Below are 23866 nucleotides of genomic sequence, written 5' to 3'. Positions count from 1 at the left end.
GGTGGATCTTCCCCTCTAGTACGTGCTGGGTTATCATAGCGACGCACAACGAAAATTCAGTCAAGGATAGCGCTTTTTACGCGGAACAATGAGCTTCTACCACGCCGTCTACGTCGACGATCAAAACCGACACCATGTTTGCGGATAGAAGCAGCCGGCCGGCCGGCCCGTGACCGGAATGCAACGCGCGCGAACACTTCTCGACCTGCGATTGGTCTGTCGTTGTGGTTGTTTACAACGTCTCCAACACAGCGGAGGGACGCACGCACGTGAGCGACACGTGCGTGCATCTCTCCGTCGCTATGGCAACTGAAGCCTCTCTCTTCGCTTCTTCCCGCTTCCTCGAGCAACCTCCTTGCCCCGCGAGTGCCGCTTGTGGCTCGCGCCGTCATCTAGTGTCGCACAGGGAAGCGTGCTCTCTGCGTCGGTCAGTCGGCGCGGTCGCCGGGCTGTTTCGAAAACTGCACTATAACCGGTATTTCGATCCCTTTGCGTGCCTGCATTTTAAGCGGTATGTAATTACATGGAGTTCTATGGGAAGCGAACCGGTGGTTTAAAAAAGCCGCGTTATACCCGGTCCTGCACTATAGACGCTTTGCAGCAGCTGTGCATGGGCGCCGCCATAACTGACCTTCAGTTTTTGTTCCCTCTTATTCCGTTCGCTTCACTTCATCATTGCCACAGCAGGACAGGTTATTGACAATTTAGATGCTACTGTATTCTTGTGCCCAGCATAGGCCCTTGTGAAGACCCGTCAACGCCCGCTTCAGTGGCTCGGCATCTCGGTAAGACATGAGAAGGGCGGCTATGGCGGCTCAATCTGGCGCGTGTGTAAAGCGTCTATAAGCGGTTACATTGTAAGTGGTCTATACTGTAGTACATTAAATTGATGGTTTGCTACTCCCCGTATATTGGAGCACTTCCCCTCCATAATCCTGGTGTAGGACTATAGTAGGATGTAAGGGTAGGTGCAGGAAAGACTACTCTGAACATATTGCCAGTGCTGTCAAAATAAAAACTCAACGTTATTTAGAGTCTCCAAAGTTAGCATATACAAAAGAATTCATCACAAGATAACAAGTAACCCCTTCCCCTGGAAATCTGCTCTATGCAAACAATGTTCAATCCAGCTCCCCAAAAAACATGACAACATGCCAAACGTGGCCTCATATTCTCTGGCATGGACGCACGGCGTAGCTTAAACCATATACAAAGAATTTGCGATTGCACGACTGGAGGTTTGCGAGCAAGGCCGTTCCGGCGACGATCTTGTTTAGAACGTTCCTGTCCAGAATGTTCTCGAAATTGTAACCCGAACAAACGAACCCGTAAACGGACGCACCGAGTCGGCCGCCCTTCCGTCGCTGTCGCAAGACGTACATGCACCTTCTGTTTTAGTTGCAGGCAGTGGAGTAGCAACCGAGGGGGCTGATGGGCCCTGGGTACCAGACGTCCCGGTCACGTAACAACACCCGGCACCCCCCCCCCCCCCCCCCCCCCCCCCCCGCCCTCCCCTTCTCGCTTTACTGGTTGGTTGCGATCTCGGGGAGTGAAGGGGGGGTGAGGGCGAGGGGGTGCTACGAAAGCTATAAGGGCCCCAGGTGCCAGATGGCCTAGCTACGCCACTAGTTGCAGGAAGGCGTTCACCCAATTAAACTCGCATTTCCGGGTCTAGCGTCGTCTACCATTTTCTATTCGTTACACTGCTACATACGTCTGCATTTTCCCAGCACTGTGGTGCCTGGAACGAGACTCTGACCAGTGCGTGAATCGCGTCCGGAAAAGTAGTCCCTCGTTTCCGTCCAACCAAGTAGTAGAAGTGTCACGCCGTCACCAGCCACGATCCTGGTGGCGTCACGGTGGCGGGGGTGGATGTGACAGCCGTCCGTTCTGCTGCACGTGACACCGTAATGACAGCGACACTCACGTTTGCTCATGCTGTTCGTCGGCATTTCTACGACGATACGGGATTGCGACGTCCGACAGCGTCACACCCTGGTTTTTGCCACGTCGTTTGCTGCCACTTTGGGATCGCTTTCGATGCATGGGCGAAATAGGACGCTAAGCACACCGATCTGTGAGACGCGTTTCAGGCACCTTACCGGCACCCTGACACCAACTTCCATACTTCTTGCCATCCGTGGTACAATGGTATGCAATATATGTGCACAATTTGGGTTACGCAGAGGATGCTAAAAAGCAGAATCATCGAAAATAAGTTAGGACGTATTTAGAAACCAAACACAAACCTGGGTCTAGGTGGGTAGGTGCACCCTCTTGAAGATTGGAGTAGTAATTTAGAAAGCACTTTTTTTTAAGTGGTCTGTAAAGAGAAGGTAAGGTATCAGAAAGACGGCGAGAAACTTTTGTTGCAGGTTTAATGGCGCAGCTGCTCGGTCTGCTTTTGGAACGACTCGCAGTACATGCCGCCAATATGCCGAGACGAGGGAAGCTATGCCGACTTCTGCAACGGCATGCGAGACTGGGTATGCGGGTAGAACATAAGAGAAAGACATTGCCTTTCTCTCGTGTTCTACCCGATAAGCGAGCGGTGGGCAGCCAGTCAGAGCAATGGGCAATCAGTCGGAACGGTGGGCTTAGTGTGGCATAATCGAGCGGTGGGCGGTCAGTCAGAGCCATACCTCGGCAAACCTCACTCATGAGAGCCCTCCCTCACCCTCACTCACCCTCATCCTCACAGGTGAGGTGAGGGTGAGTGAGTTTCTGAACCAGGAAAATTCATGAGTGTGAGGGTGAGTGAGGGCCGTGAGGGCCGTGAGGGCTGTGAGGGCGGTGAGGGCCGTGAGGGCTGTGAGGGCGGTGAGGGCGGTGAGGGCCGTGCGGGCCGTGACGGCGGTGACGGCCGTGCGGGCCGTGACGGCGGTGACGGCCGTGAGGGCAATGAGGGCCGTGAGGGCCGTGAAGGCCATGAGGGCCATGAGGGCCATGAGGGCCGTGAGGGCGGTGAGGGCCATGAGGGCCGTGAGGGCCATGAGGGCCGTGAGGGCCGCGAGGGGTGTGAGGGCGGTGAGTGGCGTGAGGGCCATGAGCGTGTGAGTGGTGTGAGGGCGGTGAGTGCGTGAGGGGTGTGAGGGCCATGAGTGCGTGAGAGCAGTGAGTGGCATGAGAGGCGTGAGAGGCGTGAGAGGCGTGAGGGCCGTGAGGGCCGTGAGGGCGACGAGTGCATGAGGTGGTGTGAGGGCCATGAGTGCGTGAGGGTGGTGAGTGCGTGAGGCGCCCTTCAGATCGAGCATCTTTTTCAGCAATTTTGGTGTTAATGACGGGTTGTTCTCTAGCTTTCCCTAGATCGACACGAATTGCTGAGATCGGGTCCGGCTCGAAATAAGCAAGCAACTTGGAGCAATTCAAATATGTTTGAAGCGGCTGCATCCAATTAGGGACGCAACATTTTCACGTGATACCTCGTGCCGGTGATGATGGCACCGAAAGACTTGGTTCTGGTTTGAAATCAACCGTTTTTTGGAAATAAACCGTTTCAGAAAGGTGCATTAGTATTCCTAATGGGCGGTGAGTGGCGTGAGGGCGGTGACGCCGGTGAGTGGCGTGAGGGCGGTGAGTGGCGTGAGGGCGGTGAGGGCTGTGAGGGCGGTGAGTGGCGTGAGGGCTATGAGTGCGTGAGGGCCGTGAGGGTGGTGAGGGCCGTGAGGGCCGTGAGGGCCTTGAGGGCGGTGAGTGGCGTGAGGGCGGTGAGTTTTGTGAGGGCCATGAGTGAGTGAGGGGCGTGAGGGCTGTGAGGGCGGTGAGGGGCGTGAGGGCTGTGAGGGCCGTGAGTGCGTGAGGGCCGTGAGGTTCAGTGAGGGTGAGTGAAGGGCTGAAGGTGAGTGTGACTGTGAGGGTGAGGGAGGGGCTCATGGTGAGTGTAGCTGTGAGGGTGAGGGTGAGTGAGGGGCTTAGGTGAGTGTGGCTGTGAGGGTGAGGGTGAGTGAGGGCTACCTAAAATGCCGACCTCTGGTCAGTGCAATGGGCTCTGACTGACCGTCGGAGCGATCAGTCAGAGCCCATTGCTCTGACTGTCGGAGAGTCGGAGCGGTGGGAAGCAAAGCCACTGCCGCCCACCGTGGGGAGAACCCCGACTCCAATATATAATTGTTTTATCACGCCACACTGCAGGCCATACCAGAAAGCACCAAGAGGCATGTCAGGATGCACATCACACTTACTTTGTTTCTACTGTGATCAGAAGGAATCCATTGTAGTCATTCCTCTCTTGCATCAACTTGTTGAGGTAGGTCTCGCCATCTTGTGATGACTGCACAAAGTCAACCACGAGAAAACCTGAAATAGAAAAATTAATTGTTTGTATAACAACAAAACCCACAATTCTTGAACATTTACATAAAGTGGCCATAATAAATTAATATAATCCCTTATGGGGATGCCACAGGTACTGGTGTATATTATATGGTCATACAACATCCTTATTAATTTGTATTTGCAACTCCAGGCCGCCGCTCGCCCTCTCGCTGACAAACGAAGAACCAGAGGAGCGGGGAAGCAGTGGCGGTGGCGGCGCGAAAACGGTGGCAGGGACAGTCGGCCTTGATGTGTGAAGCCGTTTTAGCGAAAAAAGTGAGCGTGTTCAAATAGCAATTATTGTGCTCCACCTTGCAACAGCGTTGCACGAAGGAACGGGATGTCGAATTTCATCAGGGACTTTTCGTATATCGCATACGCTGCGGATTTCTGGTCTTGAGCATGGCTGCCAGCTCAATTTGTGCTCAACGTGTCGGCAAATGCTCCCGCTAATAATGTGGTGCTCTAGTGTACAGTCTATGAAAAGTCTATTCTTTGCCCTAAGTAGGAAAATACTCGTCGCGCAACGGTATATCGAGCAATGCACATTGAAATGCGTTCGCGTTTTAAGGCCCTTACAAGGAAAATGGCCATTTATTCCAAGCACTTTCAAAAGACAGAATATGCATACTTGCTTTTAAGTAATCACAAAGAAAATAAATAAATGCAAGAAGCATTTTAAGCGCGTCTGTGCTAGCCGGCCGTTCGTGACGAGAGCTTAGAACGGGCAGTTTTGGTGAGAGGGGCCGCAATGTTGAAAATAACACAGTACAAAAAATGTACGGTATATTAAAATATTTATTTCTGATAGAGAAATAAATAAAACCACTAAGCACGCCGATTGTGGTAATAGGCAGTTTTAGCATGGCGTTATTGCAAGCTACCGTTGGCTACCGGGAGCACGGTAATGCTCCTGGTGCGCACTGAAAATTGTGCTTCAAAGGTGCAGCGCGAGCTTCCGGTTGTCATGCTACATCGCACGGTAGCCTGCGGTAACACTTCCTATCAATAACTAGAAAGCAGTTTGATCACGTGTTGTAATACACTAAAATCGAGATGGTGAGCAGCGAGTTGTGAGCTTGACACGAAGACGTCAATACTGCGAGCGGTGCTCTTCCGGAGCTGGACGGTCACCGTGCGCGGCTCACTTTTTAGAGCACAAATGGCCAGGCAAAGCGCAAACACAATATCTTCATCACTCTCAAAAATATTTTGCCACAAAAAGTGACGTGGCCGGTGCCTAAAACTCACTCGCCCACCACCAAGCTTCGCAAGTTTAGGTTTCTGCAACTTTTAGATATCAGCATGATCGTTTTCCTAACAGGCATCAACATAGTTTTTGCGGACTCTAACCAAAGTTTTATTAAAAAACCCATATACCTGACGTTTTCGGACCCGCTCGGTCCCTTGGTCACGGGTGACTGTAGGTGGGGGCACGGTGGGGAAGGTTGCTCAGGTGGTTGGCCTTGCTAAGGCTTAACCCAGAGGGCGCGGGGGAGGGGGCGCGGTGTGGAAAGTTGCCCGGGCGTTTGGCCTTGCTAAGGCTTACCCCAGAGGGCACGAAGTCCAGACACGTACGCGCTCGGGAGAGTGCCCTTAGACCGGTTCACGTTCTTACACGTTGTTTGGATAAACCAGGACTCTAGATGAAGGCGTTTCCTCCAACGTCCCTCGGTGGCCACGATCTGGGTCTCGTCGAGGGAGAAAGATTGCCCCATTTTTTGCTCGTGCTCTGCCAGGGCGCTGGCCTCAGTGTCTTTCTATCTCACGTCATATTTGCGTCGTCGAATACGATCCGGGAAGTTTTTCGTTTCCCCCACATAGGCGACCGGGCAATCCGCGCAAGGCACGCGGTACACGAGACCTTGAGCCCTTTCCCTTCCTGGTCTGTCTTTGGGGAGAAAAAGCCGCCGACGGATGGTAGACACGGGCTTGTGGGAGACGGCAATGCCGTGTTTCCGAAGGACACGTCCGACAGTCTCACTCACATTCTTCACATAGGGGAGACAGATCCGATTAGACGGACTCGAGGCCGGATTTACAGGGGGGCGGCGTAGGCGTTTGTAGATGTCGTTCATGAACCGCTTTGGGTAACCGTTGTTAACTGGATCAGCTTTGATCTTCTTAATTTCTTCTCGTGGGGCCTCCTCCGTGGAACACACGGACAGCGCCCGTTGGAAAAGGGCGCTGACCACTGAGGCTTTGTGCGATGTGGGGTGATACGACTCAAAGTCCAGGTATCTACCGGAGTGCGTAGGTTTTCGGTATACCGCGAAGTTGAGCGCGTCAGAAGCTCTCTTGACGCTCACATCCAGAAACAGGAGCACGCCGTCAGTCTCTCGCTCCACCGTGAACTGAATCGACGGTTCAACGGAGTTCGAACACTGCAGAAACAATCATCCACACACCGGAGGAAGGTCTTTAAACCATGACATACCGGAGGAAGGTTTATGTGTTGTTTAATAAAACTTTGGTTAGAGTCTGCAAAAACCATGTCAATTTCTCCTTAACCAGACAGAACTCTGTCGAAAATGTTTACGTTTAGGCATCAACATCTCCGTCACCTGTAATATGATCCTGCACTAACCACTTTGCATTTGTAGACAAATAAATCATTTTTAGCGTGCTGACCAGCGTCACCGCCATCTTGGACCTACCACCCCACCACCTATAGGGCGTTATAGTTGCAAATACTGCATCAGATTTAGTATGTTTATTTTGTCTCTTCTCTTCTCATTGGTCCCCAGATAACATTGTACAGTGGAGTCCACTCACAACGACAATGAGAAAACCCAAAAACTTAATTATTATGCCTCATTATCGTTTTATCTGGATTAAAAGCCGAGTTTCTAGTCTAGAAACTGATCATAAAGTGATACATCGTTATATGTAGTATCGTTATAAGAGGATTGCACTGTGCTGACATAATTGGCCCAAGACATTGCATTTCTTCCAACACCTACCCTAGTTAGGTTAGGTGTAGGCTAGGTTAGGTTAGGTTAGCTTAGGTCAGCTTCCCCAAGATATCTATATATCATGAAAGAGCTAGTAGGAGAGATTCACGGCACTCTCAATTAACTCTGCCAATCAGAAGCTCCGTCTCACATCAGTCCAAAAGTCTGACAGAGAAGCACTTTTCTTGTTACTTCGAATAAGAAAAAATTTCTGAATTGAAGAACACAGCCACACCTCACTGCACTGCCTTGGTGTGTATCAGGTGACGAAGGCCCATTTGTAGGCACTTATAAGAAATCAAATTACTGGCACCCGACTTGTAATAATGTCAAAACGTTGTTTCCTGAGGTGTCTGTGCTGTCACAGGTGATGCCCCATTGATTCCAGCGATTTCACAAGAACTCACTGCCGTCCTTTGCCAAGGTTCCTCACAAACACAAAAGCAACAACCTTGCATGAAAGATTTTTTTTTTTTTTGTTATCTTGATGAATGTGGTTTTTGTTCATGCAGGTGTGTGCTGCAACACCAGCTCAGAGGCATTCTACCTACAGCCAACACAAGCTAGGAAGAGTGAACCAAAAATTGTACTATAATTAAAATTCTGTGAATTTTTTTTGTGTGTGTGAAATTGTGAGGGTGTTTTTCAGAGTTTATTTTTCATTGGAAATTCGGGGTTTATTAAAGTTTATTTTTGTCAAATTACTTGACGTATATTTTGTAGTTTTTTTTTTATACAAATCTTCTATTATGATTTTGAATAAAATGATCAGTAATGTGATTGGCCAAAGCCATTTTGGTGCACCTTTCGGAGCAGCCAGAACAGTGTTTTGGAGCAGAAAATGTGGCCATTGGAGAATCCAAAACAGTGTTTTGGAGCAGATATTCTTAGAAAAATAAAAAATATTAATTTTAAGTGCTGTACAAAGGAAGGACACTTTGTGTTGTGTTGTGTTCTGATGTGACGTGTTGTGACGGAACTCGCTGCTTGTGTTTTTACTGCTGAGACATCCCAGAAGTGTACAGTACTGTAGGCATTGCTAAGCGATTCCGAAAAACCGCTTGCCACCGTGTTTTACTGGTTCCCAACGTGCCAGATTTTCGTCAAAAGTAAGCAAACATACAACAAAGAATTGTCATACGAAGTGATAAAATGAGGCTATGTACAGCCTTAATCAACGTGAATAAATGCTCACACATCTGGAGTAATTGAGGGCAGGTGTTTTTAAGAAGCTCGATGGGCACGTCAAATGTGGAGGTCGTTTTTTCTTGCAGCCGCAGCCCGAACTTTAGTCTCAGAATCGCCACAAGGATGTCCAGTTTCACCTTGTTTCTCAATTGAGTTTTTGTTTGTGAAGTTTGAGAAAACATGCGCTTGGAATCCGCATTCGATACTGGAAGCGACAGGTGTCTCAGCTGTTCGATCGGAACCGAAATCATGCCATTCCGCTCCATCGCCAACTGATTCCCAAAATTGTGTGCAAAATATAACTGTCGAGCATACGACAAAAACAGTCCAGCAGCGCAAGCTTGCCAAGCCGGCAAACAAGGTACAAGCTAAACGCAAACACACACACACACTCACACAAAAAAAATGTTCAGCCTTTCCACTCTCGTGAAGAAGGAAGACCAGCGGAGCTGTACTCGATACACTGCCACAACGCGCATGCGCCCGTTCCCCGCTTCTTCTCGTCCAACACGCCGCCGATCGTGGATACGTCTCTTGCGAACCAGAGTCGGTCGCACACTACGCACGTGACGACAAACCGCTTGCGCTTTGCCTCCGTGGCACGATCGTTGTCCATGGTGTTGGCCCGCCGGCGCCCTTTACATCGCTGATACTGTTTTTGGCGGCGGCTTTCCAAGCGAGCAATGTGCTCTTCTTTGGCAAGGGAATCTGAAGCGCTGGACGCAGTGGAAGTCGAGGTGACAACGGCTTCGCGGCGGTTGCGGACCCATTCGCGCTGCTGCGTACGCCGCCGCTCCTTCCGCAGCCTGCCTCTTTTCCCCGAAAGGGCGCGTGGCCAACCCATCCCGAGTCTAAACCGAAACTGATAAGAGCTTAGGAAACAGCACGCAAAACAGACGAAGACGAAGAAACACACGTGACGAGCGCTGCGCTCGTTATGTGTGCTTCTTCTTCGTCGTCGTCTATTTTTCGTACTGTTTCCTACAATGAATTTCCCCCAACGCGCCCAACAATCCATTCTTCCATGACAGCTGGAAAGGTTGCCGGCATCTATCAGTGACGGCAGTAACCAGACTGGTTGTGTGCTTGCCACCGTCGCTTATAGATGGTGGTAGCTGTCCAGGTAGGTTTGTGTCAACATACCGGACACGATCCTGGGGAACCTAGCCCTTAACAGCTCCGCTGTAAAAAAAAAAAAAAAATCTGAGCGCATCGATGCAAGACATAGCGAGCCAGGGTCAAAAAGTTCTTGGAGCGCTTTGTGCAACAACTGAACCTGGGACAAAAAAGCGTGCAGTGCGGGTTCAGCGTCCTGACATCGCCTTCTTTGCTTCAGCTTACTTCTCTTCACCAACTTTCTTCTGAGGCAGATTTTTCACGTAACGGGATCCCTCTCGAAAGAAAGCAAACTGAGAGAAACCTAGATAATCAATACTTCGACACAGCTGTCTTTGAGTTAAAGAGGGTTTTCTGCAATAACGTATGATTTAAACAAGAACAGGAATGTTGGTGAACAAGTGGTGATACTTAGTTCAATTTTAGAAAGCACCATATCTGCAGCTACAATGGCAACACCCGACGTCGCGCGACCAAGGTGACTGGAAGGTAGGGACCAAATATAGTTCTCCCATGCCCGTTGCTTTCAGGAGCGAGTGCTTCAGCTCACAAAGTAACTCCCGCAGCGTAAAAAGGGTGGTTTCGTTTCACAGGCTGGCATGACTGGTACCCGGCACGCTAGCGTCGGAGCGTCCGCACACACCCGCATCTATCGTTAAAAATATTTTTAAAAAAATATGTGAGGCAAGACCCGCGAAACGCGAGACGGCGGCCGCTTGCGCCACATAACACACGCATGCTCAATTTCGGTACTCAGTCTAATTTCGGTATTGAAAGGTGACCGAAATTGGTCTTTTGGTGCAGGCTTGGCGCAGATTATCTATATTTTGGCAAAATGTAGAGGATGTAGCAAGGTTAGCCCGTTACCGCAATTGGCACAGCAATCACATCACTGAATGATGTAACAAACTATCATGACGTGCGTGCTTTGGTGTGAAATTGACAGCTGTGCAAAGTAACACAGCAAAACCACAGCAATGTCCACGCCTCGAGCTTCTCAATTTTATCCCTCTGGCAAAAAACAAATAGCTACGGCATTCACATACAGCTTAAAGGGGCCCTGCAATGACTTTTTGACTGGTTTTAATTTGCACTGAACCTGAGCGCACTGAACGTAGTAACTTAATCAAACTTTTCTTTTCTCAAATTTCGCTTTATTTTAAAAGTTATAGGCGAATTAGAATTACAAAAACAAGCAAAAAATAACCTCCTTCATGACGTAGTTGGTCCTGACTTGAGTGGCCGTGAACTAGAGGAGGGGTAGTGAGCTCATTGAGCGTTCACGGTTGCCGCACTCCGGGTCAACGGCTCGAGAGGGCGCCACTTAAGCATATGTTAAATAGGCTCTGTGAAGCGGGCGGCCAGGGCGGCTCGCATTGCATTTGCTGCGCGATTAAAGACTATTTCGGCATAACACTTCATTGGCCACAAACGACAGCAAACACGGGGTAAAGATCAGTTCAGAACGGGAGCCACTTCGCGCTGCCATGCCGCCAAATGGCCAAATCGCCAGCAGGGCCCGCGCCGAAGGCCTTCGGAACGCTCGGAACCGGTCGGATCGTTGAGCCGGTATACGACCGCAGCGCCGCCGCGTACATCCGGGGCTTTTCTACTCTGGCCGTTCGTCGTAGCCTCATCCCACTAGTTCTTTCTAGCATGCGCCGTTTTTTCCGCCGCTTGATGGCGGGTATGTCGACGGGTCTTTTCTTGTTTCCGTACTTTATAAACTGCATTTGTTTCTTTTCTGATCTAAAATACTGAACAAAAACTTCTTTTATAAATAATTGAAACGGTTCGCGCCACTTATATTTTGTATTTCGACTACGAAAAAGCTTTTAGCGGCTCTGACCAGTAGTAAGCCTAGGACCAAAGACGTCACATTTTGCGCGCTTTCGGTACCGCGGGTCGCCCTTGTCGGTGGAGGTGGTTTCCGCGTCGGCCGGTTAAAATATGACGCACTGATATTTAGTTACTCTCTCCGTGCCCGCTGGCTTGCCCGGACCCCAAGAGGCGTGGAAACCGCAAAAAAGGTAGTTGCTTAAATAGGATTGCAGGGCCCCTTTAATGTTCCTCCCAAAAACATAGCTTTCACATATACTGTATTTTTTTAAGAAAAATATAAAAAATATGACCCAGACGATCAATGTACCTAATATGAAGTGACGTGGAAACACCCTAGTACAATTTTAAACACATTTTTACACTCGCACCAGGATGGCCCGATCCAAGTTATTTGAATTGGGATGTCACGGGTGGTGCAGCCACTCCATCCTCGCAAATTTTCTCAGTGTAAATGTTTGCTTCTGTTTTAGATATGTTGCACACTCAATGCTGTGGGAGCCCCCGGCTTCCCTCCCCCAAGAAGGCATAAGTTGCAGGCGTTCTCCCCGGAATTGTCTGGCTTTGAGCCTGCTCGTTCGGTATCGTGTCGGGCGGAGTATGCCGCCTTGCTACGTACTGGCCTACTCTCTTGCACCCCTCCCCGCGTCCCCCGTTTTGGAGGGATCAGCGAGATCGCACGGGACAGTCGAGTCTGCCCTCCTCTGAGTGGATGGCCGTCTGGTTGAGGAGCCCTGAATTGGGCTCCGGACGACTGGTCAAGTCACGGCGTACGAGCTTGTCTGACCGGCGATGATTCGACGCTAGCATTTCCCCTGGCTCCGACAGTTGGCGTCCCCTCTACCTAGTGGACGCTGTCTGCTGAGAGACCTGGCCCCGAACTCCTGCGATGACGGGTAGCGGCGTGAGCTCGGCCCACCGGCGATGATTCCGCTCGCAGTTACCCCTTTGGCTCTCAGGTCGGCGGACACTGCGAGCACTCTGTGTCCACGGCTCGCTTGACCGCAGTGTCTTGTTGGGGATCCCTGCTTCTCAATAAATGTTGCTGGATACCGGGTTCATCGTTGTTGGCATGGCATTCACGAACCCGGCACAGCGACCGCCCTCACTGGCAGCTGTCGGTTGCACAGTGGGACGGGCATTGGGTTTCCTTTGAGCACCAGTCCTTGGATCTAAACGTAATCCCCACAAAATGGCACCTAACGTGGGGCCACGGCACCTAGCGTTATCGTGGCACTGCTCCGCCGCACCATGCTAAGATGGCGGAGCCTCCTCTGGGAGGCTCCGCCATCTTAGCGAATCCTATGAATCTATGAATGCCCGGATTTGGAAACCACATCCAAGAGCCTGACCGGAAACTTGAGTGAGTCACTCCAGTGAAACTCGTTTAGAACAAACCCATGTACAGAGATATATTGTCGATATCGAACTCACGAAAAATTTAAATAAAAATGCATGTAAAAAGTATTTTTTATAAAAAAAAAACATATTGGCTATATCAAACCTTTTCCCCCTGGGAAGGCTTCCAAAAACGCGAAAACAATCATCTTCTAGCTTGTCCCTTCGCCCCCCCCCCCCCCCCCCCAAAAAAGTAGGAAAGAAAGAAAATTCCAAAAGCTCAAGTTGCAAACAAAATTGAGCGAAGAGAAGCGATTGAGAAAAGGGGAAAGCTAAAAAATGCACTCTGCACACACGCACAGAAAAAAAAAAGTTATCCCAAAATCGTTGCCCACGAAGAGAAGCAATTCAGAAGGGGAGATAAGCTAAAAAAAAACTCTGCACGCATGGTTTTTGCTATATCGAACTGATTGTAGCGTTTTCTGCTGTTCGTTATAAACGGGTTCGACTGTATTTGTTCATCCTCTTTCCGTGTCTTGCTGCACATACTATGTTTGGCGGAGGCTAACAACATAGTCACCCCACAGTGTGACAGCTGCTAGCTCCTCCAACTCCACTGGCAACACCCCCCACCCCCTAGCTAGAGGGTTGTCGCCTCTGGCGGCATCCTCAGAGCCTTTCTGCCATGGAAATCACGTTGCGTTGACCCCCTGACCTCGCAACGAATGCTGTTAGCAGCAAGGAGCTTCTTAAGGGTCAGCAGGACAATCTGGGTTTGTCAATATGTGCATTTCTTTGAAACCGAGTTGTCGGGCTCTCAGGGAAAGTCAAGGGGTGCGTCGGCCATTATCGTCACCAAATAGCTCGTAATGCTACAGACAGGCTCTGGGAGCCGCAAGCCACACATCCGCCAGCGTCCACAAGCAGTTTTCATACTGTGGGCATGTGCACTGTATGCCAGCTGTATTGTGGTTGGTACGAGGTTTTTTTTTTTTTTTTTGGATAGAGTGGTTTTGCTGACGCCTTTGAGCTTCTGCCTATTTCCGAGATTAACGCCCTTGCATTGTAAGAGTGGCACAATGCACTAGAGATGGAGTGGTTGTTTAGCTGCCTCGTTTCGTGCGCTTTACTAGGGATGAGTGCAGCTCATCCCTAGTAAAGCGTTGTTTTCCCAGTTCATGGTCCGGCTCCTGGTGCAGCCACAGCTGGCAGCGGAGAGTCGCTGGCTCAGTTCCCGGCGACTTCAGTTTGCATACACAGAGTGCCAACTAATTCTGTTAATGGTATTGCGTGGTCTGTTTTCCAACTAGAGCCTCCCGCCCTGCAGTTGGCCGGTTAATGTATGCAGGCTGCTGAATTCAGATACTATGAGAACCCGGCCATAACCTGTTCTCAGGGACCATTGCTTCCCCTCAATGTCAGTGTGTCGACCGAGAACAATGAGCTCTCCCCTCGACCTCGCCGTACTGAGGGTCGGGAGAGGGCAAAAAGATGCCTGCAGGGTGCTGCGTGGGCACTTCTTTCCGTCATTCAGGAAGACGTTTGCGCCCCCCTGTTCCCCACCAGAGCTCAAGCAACGGCGAGGGACATGCTGAGCGGAAGGGCGGGGCCTGCAGGATGTGCGTCATCGCTGACCCTGCCAGCAGTTTGTGTACCCAAGGACGGCAAAGGGGAGTAAGCTGACTTCTGGCTGAGTCCAAGATGGCCGCTGTTGTCCTTCTGTATTCCGACCTCAACAAGGGGCCCATCTAAACCAGGCTTACCGATGCGGGTCTGGTCACGAACGCCTCCTGATACCGTCCCCGAGGTACTCATTTGACTTCAATGACCGGCGTCACCCTTGCCACCTGTCTCCTGTACTCATGTCACGGCGTCACCAGGTCCACTTCGCAGGAAGTCGGCCCGCAATGAGTCGAAAGTGTGCAGCATGAGCCAAGCGACACCACCGAGCAACTTTGCCGAGCATCCACACCTGCATGTAAGTGGCACTTGGTATTCTGAAAGAACTTCCTGTCGAACCCTTGATCGTCCGACATTGAGGAAGTTTTTTGGTTTCGTTCAACGGCATCCGGAATGCATCGGAAGCCAGAGCATCGTGAACTCTGGAACGTTGAACATTTACGGCGGGTGTTCCGGGGGATGCCTGGCCCCCGACTCAAGATGTTGTAGTTGTAAGCGCAACTGGCACCCACGCTGTCGGCATGCAGGTCTTGAATTTTGAAGGATCAAGCCCTGGCTTGATCTCCTGAGTAGCGGCGTGAGCTCGGTCTACCGGCAATGACTCCGCTGGCGATCCCCTTTGGCTCTCAGGTCGGCAGGCGCTGCGGACACCTTGTGTCCTCAGATTGCCACGAGCGCAGAGTCTTGTTGGTGACCCCCGTTTCCCAATAAACGCTGTTGGATCCCGGGGTCATTGTTTCTGACATGGCACTGGCAAACCCGGCGCAGACTGCCCTCGCTGGTAGCCGTTGGCCGCACGGTGGGACGGGCATCGGGTTCCTCTTTGAGCACCCGTCCCCAGACGTAAAGGAATGCAATCACCACAACGTATCTGAAGACTTGCTTGACCTACCTCGGCCCTTCTTGGTGGCGTCTATGATGTTTGACCTCTGGAGGATGTTGAGAAGTGCAGCTATGCGGCCGGTCTTGGAGACTGCTAGCCAGGTGCCGCCTTCTCGCCCTTTCTCCTGGTCTCGTCCTGAAATCAATACCAACCAGACAGAAGTCTTTTTGTTTTGCATTGTATTTTTTTAAAGGATCCGTCACTAGGCACTGGCTATGAATCCTGGTCACTAGGTGGTTGTCATTTGTATCGCTTTGGTAACAATAAAGAAAGAAAAAGTTCAGAATACTTTTTAGAGCATTGAAACAAGTATAGAAATTGTGTACAACATTGAGGAAAAATGAGAAGAATAAAGAAAAGAGTATTTTTCTTTATTATTAAAACGTAAGCAAGCCCTGACATTCCGCACAAATTTTCAATGGGCAATCACAGCTCGTACATCTTTGCTGGAACCTCAACAATAGAAAGTTACTTGCTCTCTTAAAGGGAAACTGCGCCGATTTTTTTAGCTACCTAATCCAAAGGCATAATCTGAATGCAGATGGCTTCCTGATTCCGAAATGCTATCTCGTTCTCCCAGATTCACTCTGGTTAATTAAAAAAGTGATATTTTGTTTGCTGCCGAAACTGCAAGATCGTTCTCCCTAGTTTTTCCCCAGTTTTCCCCGCCACCCAAGCTTGACGTCACTGGTGGGCAGCGAGGAGCGTGGCCGGCAATCGGATGCGCTCATGCCCGCCCTTCTCGCATCTAACAGCGAGAAAATCTGGGCGTTCATGCTATTTGAAGTTGATAATTATCTATATTTGCACAAAGTATGACCTTGGTCTATGTGCTGAACTATGAGAAAGCAAAAAAAAACAAAAAAAAAAACAGGTCCAGTTGGAATTTTTATAAAACCGTTTTTGCAACTCGGTACGCTCAAGCCGCGGCTCGCTAGTTTCGTGATATCACTAGTAAATCCATTTTCTTTTTATTAGAAAATGGCTGGTGAAGAAAGGTCAAAGGGTCACGCAATACATTTTTTGACAAATTGCCAAAGCACCAGGAAAAATGCTCGGAATGTGGGTACAGATGCCCCACACGCTCGTATAACCTGAAGGAATGTGTTTTAGATTTTCTTTAGAAAAGTTAGTGTTGCAGATGCCATCACGTGTAAACTACTCTTGTGGCATGAATATGCTCTTTGGTGCTTAAGTAATTTAACAAAAGATCCCTATGGACCATTTCTGAAAAGCGCTTCTGGTCGATGCCATTTTCAGGGTTGGTGCGTGTGGTACGTAATTTGCTTGCCTTCCAAAACGACAAACATGTGCGTGCTGGTCTGGGACCTAACAAATGTAGACTGTGACTCTCGTAAACAATGCAATGTATAGAATGGAATGAACTGCATTCATGTAGATAGGATGGCAGGTTAGTGATCATGAAGATTGTGTTAAAATGACAATTAAAAGAACTCTGCAACCACCAAGCCAAACATCAAAGTGCAATGGAATGCGTAAAAAATACATAATTACACTGTTCATTTTCAAATAAAGATTATTTGCTTCAAGATACGATAGTGTGTAAGGTACAGGAAGACATCATAAACTTTTAATTCAAAATAAGTTAACAAAAGTTACTAAAAGAAATATGGATCCCCTATTTTTACTTTTTTTTATTTTTGAAGTAGAATGCAACACGTTCAAACACCCATCCACAAGAGCACATCAGAAAGGGTAATTATATATAAGATTTCTTTTCTTTTTTTAAGTTTTCGTCTAGCACAGTTTCCATCAGCTGTAAATTTGCATGCCCCCCCTCAACGACATTAATATTTTCATGGTGTAAAAAAACTGTTCAGCCCTATATAAAATTTCTCAGCAATACAATAGATGTTTTCCTAACTTCTTCTGCAGAGAATATTGCACACCAACCATTTGATAAACCAGGCAAAGTCTCTATTGTATATTAAAGGGGCACTCAAGTGGTTTTTGGGGGAAGCTACTTTTTGGTGCGATGGCATTAAGGAAGTGTCAGTGAATGAGTATCTTCAGTTTTAGAAGGCAGAACCGCCTATTAATCATGCAGGAATAAAATATGTGCGGACTCTTTTCTGTTCCTGCGCCGACCAATCAAATTATATGTTTGAAAATTTTGGTGGCCTTTGTAAAGTTTCGCTAAAAAAACAATTTTCAGTTCATTTAGATATGTTGTGCATGATAATTTCACAAGATGTAAAATAGCTCTAGTTTAGAATATGCCATACTGCAATTATCGTTTCACAAACAAGAAACCCGGGTTCCTTATTCGTCCTCGGAACCCGAACACAACTCCAAAGCGCTGCTATCGTCCACATCGCACGTCGGAGTGGCGTCATAGGAAATCATCCCCAGGTCGGCTGTCCGCCGAAGAATTTCAACCTCTAACGGCGTCAGGTCCACGAGCGTAGAAAACTCTGCCATGATCAAAGCTCAAATGACAAAAAAGTTCGACCGATGCGGCTATCTCGAACCTCGGGATCACTGCGCGACGGAGCGTCGTCCAACGCCATTGGCCCGAGATCGTTTTGATATGCGAGCGGTGACCAATGAGAGTGGTTTCGTTTTTGGATGGGTCCGAGAGTTGGTGGCCTTCAATTACATTTTATTAAAAACATAATCACTGTATGACTATATTTTTTTGGTTTTTAAAGATACTTAGGGCGTCTAGATTCAGTTGTCATCATCAAAACAAAAACTCAAAAACTGCTTGAGTTTTTGTTTTGATGGAGCTCAACACCTGCTCCATAAATTTCTGTAATAGCAGACAGGAATAGCAATATGTCGAAAGTCGTGTCTAAATTCAGACTTGAACTTTGTTTAGACGTTTCACTTCTCGTCTTCAACATATCGGCTGCGTGAGGGGAACTTCAAGAGTAGCCCAAGCTAGATTCGACGTACGAAACAGATATAGTGTTCATAAAAAATAAAAATAAATCACTGAAGCAATTGTGAATAACAAATGTGACTGTGCAAAATGTCAGCTATAGTGCTAGATTATGTAAAATTTTTCTCGATGTTATTAGCGCTCTTCTTTGGACGGATGTCGTAGTGGTCACTGCCGGCTTGAGTCTGCGCTTGCCGCTCTTGAAGCTGTTCCAGCTGCTGAAGGATACTCAACTTGCAGCATGCGGCTATAAAGTATTCCGAGCAAAAGTGAAAGTATTTCACGTGACACTAGTTCTCTTGGCACACAGCTTGCGCAAAAGCACCTTGACGTGGCCGGCCTCCATTGCTGCCGGGGAATGCATTTTTTTTTCTCCCACGAAAACAAGGGTAAAGAAAAAAAAAGAAGCTTATTCTTGGCACTGTTTCTACAATCTATCGCGGAGCACAAGATTGCTACCCATTGCAACGGAACTTGCTACCTTAAACCTGCGAAAAAAAATCTCAATCGTTGGCACCCGGAATGCCATTTCGCGGCTGCCTGAGTCACTTGTCCACCTGCCCACCAGCAATGTACGCAAGTAGGGAAAAGTAGGGATTTTTCATTGTTGCCAGTAGAGAGTCGCCTCCTGGAACCCTAGCGGCTGGCGTAACTTCAAAATTCAATAACTTCACGGAAATTTTTTTTTTACTAATATTTTGGTTATTAGGTGAGATATGGTTACTGATGCGGTCTGCAAATTTCCAGCCAAATCGAAGTCTAGTACCAAAAAATCGGTAGAGTTCCCCTTTACAGTAAATTTCTTTACTCCAAACTTGCACTTCCGACAAATGCTAAAACCACACAAGTAGTCAAGCTAGAAAAACCAGGTGCTAGTTCACACTTGTTGCAGCTGGAGGACTTTCAACAAATATCACCCACACATGTCACCGAGGCAGTAATTTTGGTCTGGCAATAATAAGGTACAAAAAATTTGTTTTTTTTCAAAGCACTCTTTAAAAAAATGCTTGGTCCAAATATTTTGTAAAAATACCGCTACCCCAACATTTTGTGTTACCTTCCAGTGAAAAGAAACAATCCAATCACTACAAAAATTCTGAAATTGTCTTCAGTCTTTTTTTTAAACAGCATGAGATGTTTGCTGCTTTTTTTAAATATGCAAGGTACTCCACAAGACAAAATTCTAGTCCTCCTGCGAAATGTTTCCTGAACTACGAGCACAAAGGGCAAAAATTGTTAGAGAGCAAAGAGTTCGTCCCACAACTTTCACCTGGCTACCTGGAGTTCACACAGCCTCAATTAAAAGGCCAGCCACCGACACACCAAAAAAAAATATTAATTTTTTCATGCGAGGCGAATGAGTGGGGTGTCGAGACACTACCCAATTTATGTTTTACTTCAAAGGGCATACCATATTTTCCAATTTATAAGTTGTGTTATTTCTTTTTAAATTTTCGTTGGTGCATTTGATAGAACGGTGTGAGGTGCATTTTTTTTAATAAGTATGGGCCTTAACTCCAGAAATTCCCCATGGGAGCTATATTTCTCATTCAATTCATTGACAAGAATAGACCCTTTCCGAAAATGCCCCTGTAATGCTGCCTTGACGGTGCTCGAAAGTGCGACTGGTCACTATGATCGAGAAAGGTACAGTCACCAAGATGCATGCCTACGCGGTCACGAGCATCAGCGCCGCTGGCCCCGATTCACTACCGTGGACCAATAGACTTCTTGACACTGCAAGTTTGTGCACTACAGATAAAGTAAACGACTGCTATGTCGCCCACAAGACGAGCGACTAAAATTAACGACGCAGTTTGGAGTGAAAGTTAGTTGGAGGCATCTTTGCTCTAAACAGCAACTTTTTTTTTCGTTGGTGATCGAGCTAGTTGTCGCATTTCGTTTGAAACACTGTCCGCAATGGCGACTGGGTCGCTTGTGCGTCCTTGTTGGTGATGCGGTTTACATCGGCTATTGAGTTGGTGGTTGCATTTTTGTTGGCGACGCTGTTTACATTGGCGACGAAGTCACTTGTCACATCTTCATTGGCGATGCAGTTTATGCCGCCGACGGAGTTGGTTACCATGCCATTGCTGCCAGTGTTGCGATGCCCATGCCGACGACTGCCTCCCTTACCGCGTCTTCAGCAGCAGCGGTGGAGAATGTTTGCTTCGTCGGCAGTGGCAGCCTTTGACATGAGGTTTTCTCCTCGGAGGCCTTTTGTTGACGTTGAAAGCAAAATTACGATGAACGGCTTGTTGCAACAAGCAGCGGCTACCAGCAACATTCGAGAGGTAGCCAGGCTGTCTGAGACGCTTCGAGCCTAGCCTCGTATATTTGGTTTTCTGAAGTGTTCCCCTCCCTCCCTGTCGTTTTATAGCGATTGCCCAGTAAAACAACAATGGAATCCCTCGGGAAGGAAAAAATGGGACACCTGAAAAAAGAGAGCACCCAAATTCTATTATTGCTCGTATGCCACACCCGAATAAAGTCTTTTCAAAGACAGCTATGTGTGCGTGCTCGTAGCCATGGTGGCTCTGTTTATTGCGCTATCTCTCACAATGGATCTTTGTGCCCCACGTGCACATACCCATCTGTATGACTTCAGTTATCTCGAGCACTGGGAGCACGCACTTAAAGGAACACTGACACCCTCCAAAATTTATGTTTTATTTTTTGCCAGGCAATTTATTATGGTGTCCGAAGACTAGCCAAACAATATTTTGCTCAATCGTCACATATATTTTCAAGGGGGAACATGAGTCTTTGGAGCCAAAAAAATTCTAAAATTTCATTCTTTTGAAAATGGCGATGTTGACCTCTAAGCTAACCAACATTGCTAACCAAAAAAAAAAAAAAAAAAGTTTGGGGCTGGTGGAGGGGGGAGAGGTGGTGGAAACCCCGAATTTATCCGCTTGGTTACAACTCCAGGCGTGTCCTCCGTCGTGCCATCTAAGCGTCAGTCGTACGAGAGGACAATGAGAAATTACTTCATAGTTTGCAAGGTTCAATGATTTCAAAGAAAGTATAAATTTTCAGATATTATTGGCAGAAACTTATGATGCATTCAGTGAAACGGCGTTCGGTGAGATATCTGGTCCCAGGTGCGGTTGATCTAGTGTGCAACAGAACCTCGGATGCCTCGCTTTGTGAAAATATGATGACTGAAAACTGGCATCGTCTTTCAGGCACGTGCAATTTTTTGCGGTTCCGATATAAAAAAAAAAAAAGATGCAGGTCTATGCCAAAGTCACGAATCTCGGAAAAAAGCTAATAGAAGAAAATCTCACCGCAAAACCGACCGATGCGGAGAAAAGCTCACCGGCCTCTTGATGAATGCGGTGGAAACTCACCTACGATTTTTGTTTTCGGAAATGGCATTCTTTTGGTATATGAATAATAGTAACAATCTTTTCCGTATTTTTTTTTTTGTAGTAACTTATGATTTTTTGAGCGAATGGGTCCTGACACAATTTGGGGGCTTCTGTGGTCGTCGGGTGCAAGGACAGGGTCACTTCGTTATAGAATTCAACGTTGAGGCAATGTCTTCATAGAAAAAATATGTGTCTATCACTGCATTATTTGTTCCCATCCTACATAACTGTGGACTTCTGCTTCTTCGTTGCTATTGGTGTCTGTAATATACAAATTTTGTATATACTGTAAACAACTTAATTTTCGCGGGCTCAAATTTGAAATATTTGAAATCGCCAAATCAAATCACCTCTATTACTTCGAACAGAAAGAAGTGGTAAGATAGTATCGACCCTTTGATGCTTCGGTAGCTTTTGTCTGCCTGCATTTGGTAACTTCAGGACTCATGCGAGGACCCCTTGAAGCGTGAAATCTTTCACCCCCATTTTCGTGACCCAAAACGCCAACAAAGAATGGAACATTGTACCAATGACGCGCTCTGGCAATTGAAAACTAATGACTAACACCCACCGCAAAATATCTTCGCCGCCGGACAAAAAAGGAAAAACAAGAAACCTTTCACTCGCATTTGTGCGACCCCAAAACACCAATAAAGAATGGAACATTCTCCGAAGGACGCGCTCGGGCGATGGACAACCTACTGCTCACTATCGCGATAATCCGCAAAATATCTTCGCCCGCCAAAAAAAGAAAGAAAGAAAGCTTTGAGAGGCACTCTCCCTCAAAATCCCGACCGTCAACCCGACGACTTTGAAGGTGTAAGTAGTCCGGGGCGCTATAACACACTGCGCAATTTCAAGAGGTAGTATTAGCGACATGCTCATAGATGGTGCCAGCTGACAGCTGGATTTCTGGCATTTTTATGGGCCACAAACTTAGTTAAATTTTACCACAATGAGAATCTGTGGCAAAATGATCTTGTAAGAGATATATTCAAAAAGTCTTGGTTTTCAATATTGTGACGCCTGAATATGTATTTAGGCCCTGGTTTATTTTTAAATGTTCATGAAGAACGGAACGAAAAAAGGGCCTTTACAAGCAAGTTTAAGTTCCCGTGAAACAATTTTAACATATAGAACGGGAAATTTAGCGCCACAATATTACTCAGTTTTTTTATCATCTTTCTAATATAACCCTTCCCAATTCAATGTGTTCGGTGGTTGCTGAGAAAAAATATCAAAAAGTTGCCATTGGAATTGCATAGGGCTTGGGAGCTGCGATATCCTCTTAAACAAATTGTGGTTGATACACATAAATTTTTGTTGACAGCTGAAGTTGTGCAGCAAAACAAAAAATCTCATTATGTTTCCAAGGTTATCATCTATTTTCTGCTTGCACAGTGCCGCGCTGCAAAAAAAGCGCACCTGGAAATGTGCGAGGCAAGCGATCCAGCGTACTGGCCTGCGTTACCGTAAAACTCCTAATGACGGCTGCCGCCTTGCTTGTAGCGGCATACGTAACCACGTCCAGCGGTCGTGCATAGTTAGGAATTTGCGTCGCTAGATAGGACGATTTTGAAACTTGCTTTTGCAGATATTGCGACCATTATACACATATGAGGGCTTTTCAATGAAACTTGCAAACTTTTAATCAAGCGTTGTGATGAAGCTAGCAACTTTTGTTCCGAAAACAGCTGTTTATAGGGTACTGCATCTTACAGACCAGAAAAAAATAGTTTTATGTGTTTTTTTTCTTTTAGAGCCAATTGATTGAATTAAAATTAATGCACCTATGTGGGCTCACACGGTACACTGATACATCAAACTTTTTTCTGAAATATGTGATCCCCAACTGAAGATTTGTAGCCAATCATTGATATAACCCAGATAAACTGGTAGATGAAAAAAAAAATTCTTTTGAGTGGTAGAAAATGTTGATGGTGGTGGTCCTTTCTTCACGAGGTGTCGCAAAGTCTTGATGACTTCGCTGATGTTGTTGAGGTCAAGTCAGTTGAAGATGGAGAGTAAATAACTTTATGTACGGGGAAGGGAATAATACACAGAAAGTTTTACGAGTCGAGAGGGGAACTTTCTCGACGCTCCGCGGACCCTCTTCGCAGCTACTCAAAGCGAGGTCTGCTTGCCTAGCTCCTCCAAAAATGCTGCCGCTGGGGCAACATAATTCTTAAATGGCCCTGCATTCGTGCAGCTCTCTCTGTAGAAACCAATGTGCATAAAGAACAATGCTTGATGCTGACATCATTTTCCTCTAACG

General features: G+C 47.5%; 1 protein-coding gene across 1 annotated transcript in view; it reads right to left on the bottom strand.

Annotated features, from left to right (window-relative positions):
- Nucleotides 1-2249: 2249 nt before the first annotated feature.
- LOC120843602 (transport and Golgi organization protein 2 homolog) overlaps nt 2250-23866 on the bottom strand; it is a gene marked incomplete at its 3' end in the record, with an annotated part of 28600 nt that continues 6983 nt past the window's right edge. The window contains 3 exon segments of the mRNA XM_040215018.3: nt 2250-2323; nt 4182-4296; nt 15322-15447. Coding sequence (XP_040070952.2) covers nt 2250-2323; nt 4182-4296; nt 15322-15447 — 315 coding nt within the window.

The sequence above is a fragment of the Ixodes scapularis genome, unplaced genomic scaffold, assembly GCF_016920785.2.
Source record: "Ixodes scapularis isolate PalLabHiFi unplaced genomic scaffold, ASM1692078v2 PGA_scaffold1__304_contigs__length_218370807, whole genome shotgun sequence".
Taxonomy (NCBI): Eukaryota; Metazoa; Arthropoda; class Arachnida; order Ixodida; family Ixodidae; genus Ixodes; species Ixodes scapularis.
The sequence above is the reverse complement of the archived record's forward strand: the minus strand, read 5'-3'. Positions and strand labels throughout refer to the sequence as shown.